This window comes from Mesitornis unicolor, unplaced genomic scaffold (assembly GCF_000695765.1).
Source record: "Mesitornis unicolor isolate BGI_N332 unplaced genomic scaffold, ASM69576v1 scaffold2267, whole genome shotgun sequence".
Taxonomy (NCBI): Eukaryota; Metazoa; Chordata; class Aves; order Mesitornithiformes; family Mesitornithidae; genus Mesitornis; species Mesitornis unicolor.
The window spans coordinates 126,929-139,839 of record NW_010198211.1 but is presented as its reverse complement, the minus strand read 5'-3'; the positions used below and the strand labels follow the sequence as shown (position 1 = coordinate 139,839).

The 12,911-nt window shown below is 37.6% G+C and overlaps 1 protein-coding gene across 1 annotated transcript in view; it reads right to left on the bottom strand.

The window, feature by feature from the left end:
• OTOGL (otogelin-like) overlaps window positions 1-12,911 on the bottom strand; it is a 95,279-nt gene that overhangs the window by 38,486 nt on the left and 43,882 nt on the right. The window contains exons 26-29 of the mRNA XM_010189063.1: window positions 6,318-6,452; window positions 5,703-5,846; window positions 4,057-4,176; window positions 1,714-1,830 (exon numbers count right to left, since the gene is read on the bottom strand). Coding sequence (XP_010187365.1) covers window positions 1,714-1,830; window positions 4,057-4,176; window positions 5,703-5,846; window positions 6,318-6,452 — 516 coding nt within the window. The remainder of the gene's footprint in view (window positions 1-1,713; window positions 1,831-4,056; window positions 4,177-5,702; window positions 5,847-6,317; window positions 6,453-12,911) is intronic.

Sequence of the window (12,911 nt, the reverse complement as noted above, 5' to 3'; positions counted from 1 at the left end):
CTGCTGAATTCAGGAGTTATGACCTTATTTTTCTGCGAGTGTTGAGGCTCCTCAGCTCCCACTGAGTTCAGTGCTTAGCTGGACAACTGCAATCCATCAGTCACCGTCAGCCAGAGATGTTAGGTAAACAGGGTTTTCCAGCCTCAGCTGAACTCCAAGGCTGCCTGTCCCACAGGCAGGAGCTTGCCCCCATGCCCAGCGGGATCCTCACTACCCGCACAGCAGGGGCGACCGCAAGAGTGCTGCTCCAAGCACGTCCTGAAACCCACATCTATGCTTTCTGTTGCTTCTGTGTCCCCAGTACCACTCCCTGCTTGGGCTTTTTTCCTTGACACTCAGTTCCCCACTCATGCAGCCAGCAGCCAGCTGCAGATATCCTTGATAGGACTTCGCTTTACATTATACTTTTAAAAACCATATTTTCACATGCCAATGAATATATTGTAAAAACACCTGAAAGATATTTGCTTTACAGGCTGTCCCATAGAAGATGGATATGTGCATGTGAAAATACTTGACTATTAATTAAATGACATGTTTTCCACCTGGCATGCATTTTTTAACATAATTATGCTGAATTTTTGGCATAACATTTGCAAATTTTAAACACAACATGGATAAGATATAGAAAACAATTGTTCAAGAGAAAACATCTTTCTTTATGAGTTACAATAAATAAAACTCCTTAAAAATTCTCAAAAGTTCCATTTTTATTTATTACTTTCCACTTTGAAAATACACTCATCACTATGTTCTCAGGCACATGCTCAAAAAATTCTTTACATAGCAACTAAAGTCAACATTAATAAATCTCTTGGGTTAAGCTACTGCAACCTCCTCCTCAGGCAAATTCCTAACCATGTTGATATCAAACTTCAGTCCTGAAAGTCAGGAGGTTCAGCTGGGACATCTAATGATCTCATTTAGTATTAATAATCACAAAGAGATTAAGAGACTGAGAAGAAATGTTGAAGTGGTTCTTGCTTGCACAGGTGTAAAGAAGAACCTTTGGATAACTAAATACCTTTGGGAGGCTAAAATCAGACGTAGGAAAAATGTATAGAGCATGTCTTGAACTGATAAAGGTTGGACTAAAATGGAGTAAGAAATTTCCACACAAGCCATTGTTGTCCTCATCTTGTCTAGACTGAACTTTAGGACATTCCTGTAACTCAAGTCCCAGGCTCAGCCAGGTATTGGGAGAACAAGGACACCAAATGTCAGAGTTTTGATGAAAAGGAGATGATAAGATGTCAGCCAATTAAAAATAATGATAGCTCTGAAGCTGAAATCTTGCACGCTCATATTTCTTTCTATATTGAGAAGGACAGTTAACAAAATATAATCATTTGAGATAAGCTGTAGGCACATTACACAAATGCTTATTTTAGAATCCTGCAATATATACAAAAGTCTTAAAAAATTAGTTACCTATATAAATAAAAGATAAATAAAACCTAAAGAGAACAGAACCTTGATTATCCAGTCTACTAACTCATGGCTCCCAGTTATCATTACTATGTTTAAGCTCTAGTCTTGAAAGGAACAAGGAGCTCTGCACAAACATAGCCCACCCACAGAGAGATACTTGCAGGGATCTACTCTGTATCCTCCACGGCATTCAGACTGAGGGGAACGGCAAAAAGACATTAATTACTGGAATTTTAGTGTTTTCCTACATGAAAGCACATCTTGGATATTTAATAAACTTACCACATTGCGACAAGGTGCAAACACATCACTGTATAAAATTGAGCATTCCTTTTTGGCATAAGGGAACTTGCTCTGATGTACCTCACATGGTCTTAGTGTTTCATTTGGGCTCTTGCACTTAAAAACAAGCAAAAACACCACAAGCATTTTACATGAAAGTGTGTTTACCATGGACTCAGATATGTTATAGTGTCATATAATTCAATACCTGCATACTCAGAAAACAAGTTTAAATGCTATCTTCTTAATCTTCCCCTTTTCCTGATTTCTTGTTATAATTGAAAACATTTGCACAAAAAAGAATCTCTCTGTTTTGTTCTGAAGTACTAAAATGTTCCTGCTGGTCTGCTCAGCGCATAAAGACAAAATGTTTTCTTTGTGACACATTATAATCATTACCAGAGCAACCAACTGTAACATCACAAACAAATACATGGTCCAAATCCATCCCTGGTGGTTTTGCACTGCCTTTAAATGGAGTCACAGTACAGATGGCTTTAGTCCTGTAAGTTCAAATAAAGAAGCAGCGGTAGGAAGAGAGCAACCCATTAAAAAAAGAGTCAAAGATCATCACAATAACTCAAAAATGGCTGAGATACAACTCCCTCTCTTAAAGTCTCCCTTGAAGAAGAAAAAGAAACAACAGAAAAACAAAACAACAAACAACAAAACAACAAAATGCCACTCCACTCAGAAAACACGAGTTCATCCAAAACCATCCTCTCTTGATTCAGCAGGGAAGCTCAAGGTGGGGTAGTGATGGATCCATAGGTAGCATTGGGGTATCCCGATGCAGCCTCAGCTGCAGTGCAGTTGCCCACCGACACTGCCCTCCTGTGTGGATGCTCGGACGCTGCTGTGGGAGGACGTGCTGCTGCTCTCAAGAGAGAAACCCTAGAAGCACCCCACACTTCACGGTGCCAATGCAAGCACATCTGCCAGTAGCAGAGCTGGGTTCTAGGCCTCCAGCTATCAAATACTCCTTTACAGTATTTAGATTTTGCAGAAAAGATGACCAGGATACATCTCTACAGAGGCCAAAGGTCCTTTCTGAACAAATCCCTAGCACCTACTGTGGAAGCAGATGAAATGTCAAGTCTGGCTGAGCACAGGCTGCCTGTGAGGCCAACATTGAACTTGGATCCTGAGTGCTCTGGCAGCCACAGAGATTGGAAGATTACATGAGATTTTAAAAAAAATAAAATAAAAAAATGTATATATACACATATATGGCCACAAAAAGACAAGTGCGAGTTTGGGCTGCATAAGCAAAGCTCATAACTTCCCTGAAGTTAATGTGCTATGTGTACACTACACACTTTTTTTTTAAATTAGCCACTGAACTGATAAATTGGAAAAGAAAAATTCATACACTTCATACAATGTATTTACACATTTTTTTCTCTACCACATTTTAGATGAGTGACCACCAACACTACGAATTTACCTTGCTTGCTCACACAATTTAAACATTTTATGTAGAGTGAAATGGATTTAAAGGGAGATACTGAGGGAGAAAAGCCTCAAAAATTTTACTCCAAAGCAGAATAGGGATCATATTCTGTCATAAGGTGAGAGGCTTTGGTTCCATTTTCTGCTGCGAGTCAAGGAGAGAATAGACTAAAAACTGGTTCTCACAGACATCCTAAGGGAGTGCTTTACAAATACTGATTCTTCAGGAGGTTCATAAGCCTATGAAGCCTTACATCTTCTCAGCACAATTTAATAAAATACTTATTCTCCAGTGTTATAAAAACACAGTTCTGATCATCCACTTTCTACAGCCTTTTCCCTTCTACTCAGAAAGCGGGTTTCCAGACTGAGTTGTGCCTGTTGCTGTTCTGACAGAAAGTCTCACCGCTTCACCACCGCTACTTCGTCAGTTTGTTCTCTGTTTATAAACTGCAGCTAAAATAAAAGTCACTGTTTTTCCAGACCCTTTTTCCCACCATTGAGATTCTATTTGCTTTCAATATCCTGATGCCTCCAACACCAGAGAAATTACAGTTGTTTTTAAAATTGGGCCGAATCCAAAATATCAGAAACAATCTAACTTTGTACAAAAGTGAAATCCAGACAGCCATGATAATTATATTATATAGGGAAAAACATATTGTTCCCCAAAGAGATTGTTTGGTTTAATTCACATTCAGTATATGTTTGCTATGACATAAGGTACTATTAACACATTTCACACCTACGGATATAAATATTAAAATGTTCTCTGACACACTGACCATGGGTTTAGAAAATCCCAGTACATCATGTGCTTATAACGTGTTCATTTGTAAATTAAAATAATAATCCTTTTTTTTCTAAATTTTTGCTGGACATGAGACTTACCTGTCCTAATACCCAGCTGTCTCCAAACACTTGTGCATTTCTCACCTCCATGTTGTTTGACGTAGTCAGATCATTTGAAGTGTATTTATCAAAATTTCCACACAAACCTGCCAGTTTACCCTAAAAGAGAAGAAGGATTTATTTTTTCCCCCACATATACTGTCAGTCAATAATTGGTACAAATTACATACATGGAATAAAATATTCTTAAACTGAAAAAGGTGAATGCAACTGTGACTTGTGCTTTGAAAATATCTGACACTCTGCTATGCTTACAGTTCCATATTGCAAATTACTTTTAATAGAAATGTATGTTTTTGTTTTCTCTTTCTGTTTTCCAGAACCTGCTCTTACTGGAATATAGGGGGTTTTTTTTCTGAAAGCTTAGTAATGCATCGAGTCCAAAAGTCAAAAGTTCAGGTGAATTACCTCATGATTGTAAAGCCTGACTAGTTGTTGTCATGAAAACTTGCTGCCTCTAATTTTAGCTCACAATAGCAAGAACATTTGTAATAGCACTTACAAAAGAGACAGCCGCAACTTTCTTGTGTTGGATCACGTGCTGCTGATCTGCAGAACTGAGCTCCCTCCTAGCTTACTCAAAAACAGAATATTTTTTTTTCACTATGTGCATTGATAGTTGATAAATCAGCTTGTATGTGAAGTAAGCATTTTATGGCTATTAGGGCAATAGCTTATAATATCATTGCTTTTAAAACAGATTACATGGTCATTGTAACTTCAATTTACACTTAAAAAAATCTGATACTGTATTCTAGCATAGAATGCTTTCTTCTCTGGAAAGAGCCCCCTCTCAATATTTGTGTTCATGGTTTAAATGAAGCATGAATGTAACTATCAAATGTGCATATATTACTCTGCCAGGACCAAAGACTGAGTTGCAGAGACACCAAGGCAGATAATGATGCAGGAATAGAACAGAGAAGAGCAACTAGCAAGAGAAGGAGCCTCATATTCTTCCCTGCATCATGGCTGAACCCTCTCACGGTGTACTTATGTTTAAATGTCAGTTTTTGTCTAGTTTCTTTCCTGTATCATCTTCTCAATTTAAACCTAAGATGTTACTCCATCTGTTCATCTCAGCAGCCTCTACTACATCTCAGGGTGCAGTTCCACCATTATAAAACCATAGAATCATATAATGGTTTAGGTTGGAAGGGACCTTAAAGATCATCTAGTCCAACTCCCCTGCTGTGGGCAGGGACATCACCCTAATCCAATCTGTGCTACAAACCTCCTGTCTTCCATGTCAGTAGATACAGGAGCTTCTTTTCCATTGACTTCAGCAATTGTGAAAGCACCCAGTGAACTGGGTAACTCAAAACTAACCCTCTCTTTCCACCTTAAAGTCACTCTGAGTCAGAGCTGAATCTCTGCATATCTGCAAGGCTGCAATGTGTGGAGTAACAGAGTAAACATGCATGTAGGAACCACCTCTGGACTCTTCAGGAGTGCAGCCATTAAATCACATTCCCTGTATCTTCTTAGCTGGGAAATGGTAGCAGGTAAACACCATGATAAATAGCTGTATCACTGCAAAAGTCAGTCATGAAGAAAAGGCAATCACGGTTATTCAATAAGATATCACATGAGCAATAATATCTCAGATTTTTATTTTGGCCTACCTTCCATCGAGGTCCAACTTTAATATGCATCATTGTCTTCTTATCCCACAGAATTGTAATGTCCTGTTCTGGAAAGTGTATCACAGTATAATATCCAGCCTTCCAAAGCTGATAGTTAGATTTGTTTTCCTGTGCCCTTAAGGTCTTCAGACAGAAATTAATATATATTAAGATCTAATAAAGTAATTCTACTAAGTTATGCAGCCAATTAATAACAAGTATAATGAAGAATACTTTAGCATATAGCTGGACTAATGATATTAATAGAAATGTTGTTTAATACTTTGAAATTTTGTCTTTTCAATCATTCAAGTTTGCTTTGATTTTGTTCGTTGGTTTCCCTTTCAAAACCAAGTGGAAAGAAACAAAGAAATGCCTATATGCTTTGACTGCTTGAGGTTTTTGAGCAGTCTTCTTTGTAGGACAAGTAGAGCTTTAAAAAAACAATGAAAAAATGATATTTTTTCCTGAGACCTCTTGCTTTATCCAGGCCTAGGCACTTATATTGTGTTAACTCAGACTGAGAGATGTTTTCCAAAAACGTGCTCCCTTAGAGTTGTAACTTTAAAATGTTTATCTTAAAGGGCAACCCGAAGAGGAAAGATAATAACTAACCTGCTTCTCAGAAGGTTCACTAAAATAAATCTCAGTGTCTCCAACAGTGATGAAAACATTCTTCGAGCAAACAATATCATTGTCAAAGCACTTTTTGTTCTGTGCAATTATAGATATATTTGAGTTATCTGTGCTCTGCAATGTAAAGAAGAAATCATTTTAACTATAGATTCACCCCTGCAGATTTATTCCAGGCTTACTATCACAAAAAGATGGCTAACTTAGTATTTACACAACTTTGAAACTAGATTTAAGAAAGCTACCAAACAAGGAAATGCATTTTTAAATTCAAAGCTGAACCCACAACCAACTCAAACTTTGGAGTTAAACACAAAAAGCCATTGCGTTCAGCTGTGAGTCCTTTTTCTGAGGAGTTTACGAACTCAGAGGATCAGCCTTCCCCTAAAATAAGAGTCTAATTTAGACTTTTAAAATGTGGTCATATGTGGAAACCAATATTCCTGCACAGTAGTCAAAATTGAGACATGCTATAAAAAGGGCTTTATTTTTAAACCAAGGTACATGAGATCAAGCTGTTTTCATATTTTTAAAACCAAGAAACCTACCATCTGTCAGTAGAAGAGTACCACCACCCATCAAAATTCACTAAACCATGAGTCATACTCAATGTTATTAGAGAGGGCAAAGGTTTCTACTAACATTTTTGTGGTTTTTTTTTTCTTTAACATTTAGAAAATTTGTCTAATCTGTTGTCTTTTGATTAGCTAGTGGTTTAGTATGCAAAATTCAGATTTACTGCCAGCCTGTAAATTAATTTTACATTCTAGGCACATAAAATCACTTTTGCACCTTGATTCAAGATGTCTGTTTATTCACCTACAGCTTCTGTGGTTCATCTGTACTCTTGAGAGAAATGCACATGCACCTTGTAATTCCCTGCGCTAGGATTAGTAGTAGAACAAAGGAGACCAGCTGTACTTTCAGAACTGATAACACTACCACAAACCAAAATGAAGTTGAGTTACTCTTATGGTTTCTTATTTTAATTTCTGTATCAATCCTTGCAAATCAAGAAGAAGCCATAACTATAGAGAAGACGAGAGATTTCACTTCATTGCATTAATATAAGCCAATAATAGTGCTTCTGAATCCAGTTTAATTTCTGATCAAATTCAGTCCTATGGTCATTACAAACCTGAAACACATAGGAACAAAAATCTTGGAGATGGCAAGTTATAAATCCCACCTGCTGAGTCATCCAGTCTTATATGAAACACTTGAGTAGTGCTGGAAACAAAAAAGATGTTTAAACTTGCCTTATTAGTTTCAGCCTCCTTTAAACACTCTCTGAGGCTACGATTAGCTGAAACTAATTGCAGGTGTTAATGGGCACAGTGGGCAAGATGGGAATGGTGGCTTTCAGCAGTTCCCCAGTCCTGGGACCTCCTCTTGGCTCCCAGCAAGGCTTCACTTGGCCACAATGGGAGGAATCCTTTGCCTTGGTTTGTGCTCACAGCACCTCTCTCCAGAGCTTTGCTCCCTTCCTTGGTTAGTGTAACCCTGAAAGGCGTTGGGTACATCTGACTAGTCTTTGCCTGTCTCACATTTATAGCCTTATTTGTTCTGTGCTCATCAGAATTCAAGAATTAAAAAAAAACAGATGTGAAGAGTAGAGGTATTTTTGTTGCCACACAGAGGAGGTGCTACAGCTTTGCTGCCCTTAGTCTAGCATGGACCACAGGCCAGAGGATGCTGCTACAGGCAAAGAATACACTCTGCAGGAAGCATGAACAAATGCAATGAACATAATGTATAGACTGCCTGCAAGCTTTGTTATCCTAATGCCAGGGCTTAAGGAACAGGTGCTATGTGTTGGCAATTAGCTTGGAAAACAACAGTTAAGGTGGCTGAAGTCAGCCACTAGCTGCTAGTGGTAAGAAAGCGTAAGAAATCAGCTATTCATTATTTAGCAGGGGAACTCAGTTTAAAAATACTGAAAGCTTCAGGGTAAAGCAAAGTTCATCAGTTCCATTCTGCTGTAAAGTTGGTTTAGGTTGCACCCAGAATAAAATTGGTCACTACCTTTTTGGGAAATGCACTGTGTTTTAATTAAGCCAGGCTTGCTGCTGGAGTCAGTCCAGCAATTATTTCCCTCCAAGTCAGATAACAGCCCAAAGCATTTTTAGATTTATTGGAGGTGATGTGGTAAATTAGAATTGAGACAAACTCATTAGTTTGGTAGATAGGAAGCAAGCTGATACATTCTCTGCTGGCCAAATGAAAAGTCAGCAAGGAAGCTACCTCCCTGCCATGAGTCTGTTCAGAAAAGGACTTTGCTTGCACTCTATGGATCTATTTGATGCCTAGGACATTGTGGACTATTTTCATTGCAGAGTTAGGTCCTCCTCTGTTAGCTTAGCCTCAGCAAAAGGACACACTCTGAGTTAAGAAGGGAAGCAATATCTTCACTCTAAGAAAAGAAATGAAGGGCTTTATTTTAAATAAGGATAGTTAATTCAGGCCAATTATCCCACAGTAAAAATACACCTTTTTTTTGCAATGAAGACAAGTTCTTGAAGCAGCAGTGTATTAGCTATGCTAATTGAAGCTGCTGCCTGTGCCTTCTGACAGTCCAGGCCAATCCCCTCAGCTGAACAGCATCAACATACTCAAGTCAGAAGCTTTTGTGTATGGTTGGGATTTGAGCCAAGGGCAAAAGTTGAGTTATATTTCAAGTTAACTCTGCAGTAGAGAGAAGCTTGGAGACAGAGAATGTTTTGCTGACCAAAGCCAGAACAGGGAGTCCTGAAGACATGTGAAGTACTTCCTTACTTGTAGGACTGCATGTTGGTGTTAAATTATTGGAAATTATGCAGGATGGAAATGCAGAGAGACAGTGGTGGTGCTTCAATAGTGCTATGAGTAAACCAGACATTTAAGAAAAAGGGCTCTGCATTAAATCCTGAGTCTTCTGTGCTTTCCCTCTTTCTAAGTAAATCTTAGACCTAAACTCAAATATAAGAACACTGTTACGGATTACATCTCTCTTGTGGCTCAAAGTTTTCATGGTAAGATTTGCTTTACATACGTATCCTTGCCATTCTCTCCATACACCTCAATAGAAACCGAGTCCTTTCCCAGCCATACAGTACCAGCCAAATTCAAAGCTGAATGACAGTTCCTCCCATGGTCTTCTGACTACTACGTGTGCAGGGAAGAAGTGCAATTAAAACCTAGCACTTAACTATTGCCAGTGCCAAAGAGCAGGGAATATTTAGATAAAGTGAGGATCATCTTTTAATGTTTGTATAAGACAGCAAGGTCTTGGGCAAATCTCAACAGCTCTGTGATAGTATAAATGATAGTGATCAAGTTCCATCTCTCTAATCTGCACTGGATCCACACAGGTATAAGAACAAGTTTTTGTCACTACCGGTGGAAGAAATGACTGAGTAGACCCTAGGAGCAGGTCTAATGGATAACAAGGTGGAGTTTCTTCATGGTTTTCTTTTTTTTTCTTCTACACAGTCTCTTTCCAAGGCAGAGTCACTCTTTACCTTTTTAGGTAAAATGCACCCCACAGGGGATGTACTACAGTTCATCATGTGAAACCTACTCATGCTGACAGAAACTAGAAATAAAATGGTTTTCCCACTGCAAGAGTATCTTCCCACGTAAATTACCATATCCAGTCCGTTCCAACTTAATATCAGTTTCTTTGTGATAACATGGAGTTGCCAAGCAACAGAGAAGACAGAGTCACAGCTCTGGGCAGTCAGTCAAAAAGCTCATTGTCAGTCCTGCTTCTCAGGACATTCTTTTTCTAGACTTCACTGCACTTTTTTTCCATATTTCTTCCTAGCCGAAAAAGCAAAACGCTGCTTTCCTTTTTTTTTTCCTTCTTTTTTTTTTTTCAGTAGTTCTTGGGAATGCTAGGGTTTATTTTTGTTAGAAACTTATTATTTCAGTATCCCATTAGAAATTTTCTGTCACCATCAACCAGTAACACTGTGCAGTGTGCTTACACTGTCAAAATGCAGCCTGGGAGAAGACAATTTAAAAGTAGCTTCATTTATCTTCTTTGAGAGTTTCATTATAATCTCTAACTGTTCAGTGTAAAGACACATTCTTAATACCCTGATTTCCCTGTTTTTTTCTACAATATACTAGCTTGCAAACTAGGGTGGCTGTAAAATCATCTAGGGACATACTGGGAACTGAACAGAGATGGATTGTCCCTATTTTCCTGTTGGTTTAATGACTCTTTAGAGGTTCATATATAGCCACATGCACAAACAAATGCAAAAAGCTCTAAAAATAGTGAAAAATAATATACAGTAGTTTGAAAAGTAGAATTTGCCTTCTTCTTCCTACATGTTTTCATAAAGATACATTAGCTCTGTTCAGAATTAGTTTGGTGGTTGTTTATTGGGCTCTGAGTTTCTTCTGAACGAACTTAAGATTTGAAACTATTACTTCTAGTGAGCTTGGCCCTAGGAGAAGTAAAGCATCTTAGTCCAGATTTAGTGAGCATTTAGGCATAAACATTTAAGTGTTTTTGAAGAGCAGACAAATTCCTTGGCACCTGACATGATTTTGCTCTGTTTGTTTCTTGTGCCACTTTATGGGGAGGTTGATGTCCAGGTAATCAATGAAAATACATTAATTTTTCAAAACCCATTCACAATTTACACTAAGAAGCATTTCCTATTGGAAGACTTCTTTTGTTTTTCTGGTGTGACAATTTCTTCTGCACCATTTCAAAATTATATATATGCATTCTGTGTAACTTTATTTAATCCCTGCTTTTGCATCCTGTACAAATTTGTGTCATCAATCGCTTTTCCCCATAGCTATTTGAACGTGGGAGCAATGTTGCTTGGAGACAGCAGATGGCACTGATACACACTGTCTCAATTTGGAAAGAAATCAACGTGAAAGTAATAGTAAGTAAGTAGTAGTACTTATCTTTCCACTGATGTTATGTATTTCTATACAAGTATTAAAAAAAACCAAAACAACAACAACCCAAACCTAAACATATTTAGGAACTAGGAAACTAAAAGCTAAATTGCTCAGGCACATAAATTCTCTTTTCCTCAGCATCTTCTACAGAGCTGCAGATGATGTCACTATTTTCTCTTAAAATATGCAATATTTTGCAATACACCTGTAAGATATGATACATTTCTAGCATTGTAGCACAGTTGACATGGAGGAGAGAAACATGATTAAGTAGATTCACTGATGCAAATTCAAAGAGAGTGAGATTATTCCAGCTACTGACTCACCCTCAAACAACTTCCAGATGTCTGCTAATGCATCCACGATAATTCTTTCCTTTTTCTTTAAAAATGACTTCCCAAGAGCATATACCACAGACAAAATAAACTCTCAACAGCTCTTGAGAAAAATGCCTTACAAATACCTGTAGGTAGGTATACAAGCAATAGGAAAAATAAATCATTATATCATATTTTCTTTATTATACATACAGTTTTTGTAGTAGATTTTATGGCAATATAGAGTTGTTTGGTGTTCTGAGATTTTGTCAACAGTATTTTTCAAATCCAAATATTTTTTTAAAATCTACTGCTAATAATGAAAAGTACATGACAAAATATTTTACTTGATATAATTCAAAACCCTGTTAATGTTTCGTAATTTTGAAAAAGTTTATTAATCAGATAGAGATCACTGGAAATATTTCGGTTTTCTTTTTTGTATTTTAAAAGTACTTTATTAAAAAGTTTGAGGAAAGATCATTTAAAGCAGATTTTCTTTTGTTTCATTTACTTAGCTTTTCCTGCTTGTGTATCAGATTTGGCTTTTGCACAGTCACATTACCACAATCCCTTTCTAATTAAAAATGAGATATTCTGAAGATTAAGGGTTTGGGAACATTCAAATATTTGTTTCCAAGTGGCACATTCTGCAACATGAGCTATTCTGAATCACAAGTCAGCAGCATGGTTGGTAGTGTTAGTTTTAAATAGCTAAACAGGTTTTTATATGAGACCTATTATTATTGCTTTATTAATAAGTAAATTATAAATGTCAATATTTTATAATTGGTTTTAGTGATAAAGCACAAAATAACATACAAAAAAAGGGCAAGACACAGTGGTGATTAATTTGCCTTTTCTGAGCTCCAGTAAATGACAGCAGGAGCTAGAAAGCTGGAACTTACACAAAGCTTTTCTTTTTTTTTAATATAATGAATGTTAAATGTGTTCATTTACACTGCTGAAGTTTAGTTTCTATGCATTCAGAAACAAAAATACTCATATCCTGACCTGAACCAGAGTAAATTTAATTCACAGACCTAGTAGCTGACAACACCCAGAGTCAGAGGCCATAAACTGCTAAGCAGCATCTACAGGTGAACAGCCTGAGCATCCTCCCACTTCAAACACAGCAAAAAACTTTCATTTCACTGCTGCCAACATGCTGTACAGCTTCCTGAAACAGCAGCATGATGCTGGTTTTTGCTTATCTTTTACTGCTGTATTGGTAGAAGATGGGCATCTGCAATCCACAAAACTGTCCCCACCAGAGACAGCTGAGCTGTCCCCCAGCTCAGACAGTCATTCTTACAGAGAACTGCCTTTTCAGGCAGCCATCAGATTGTAA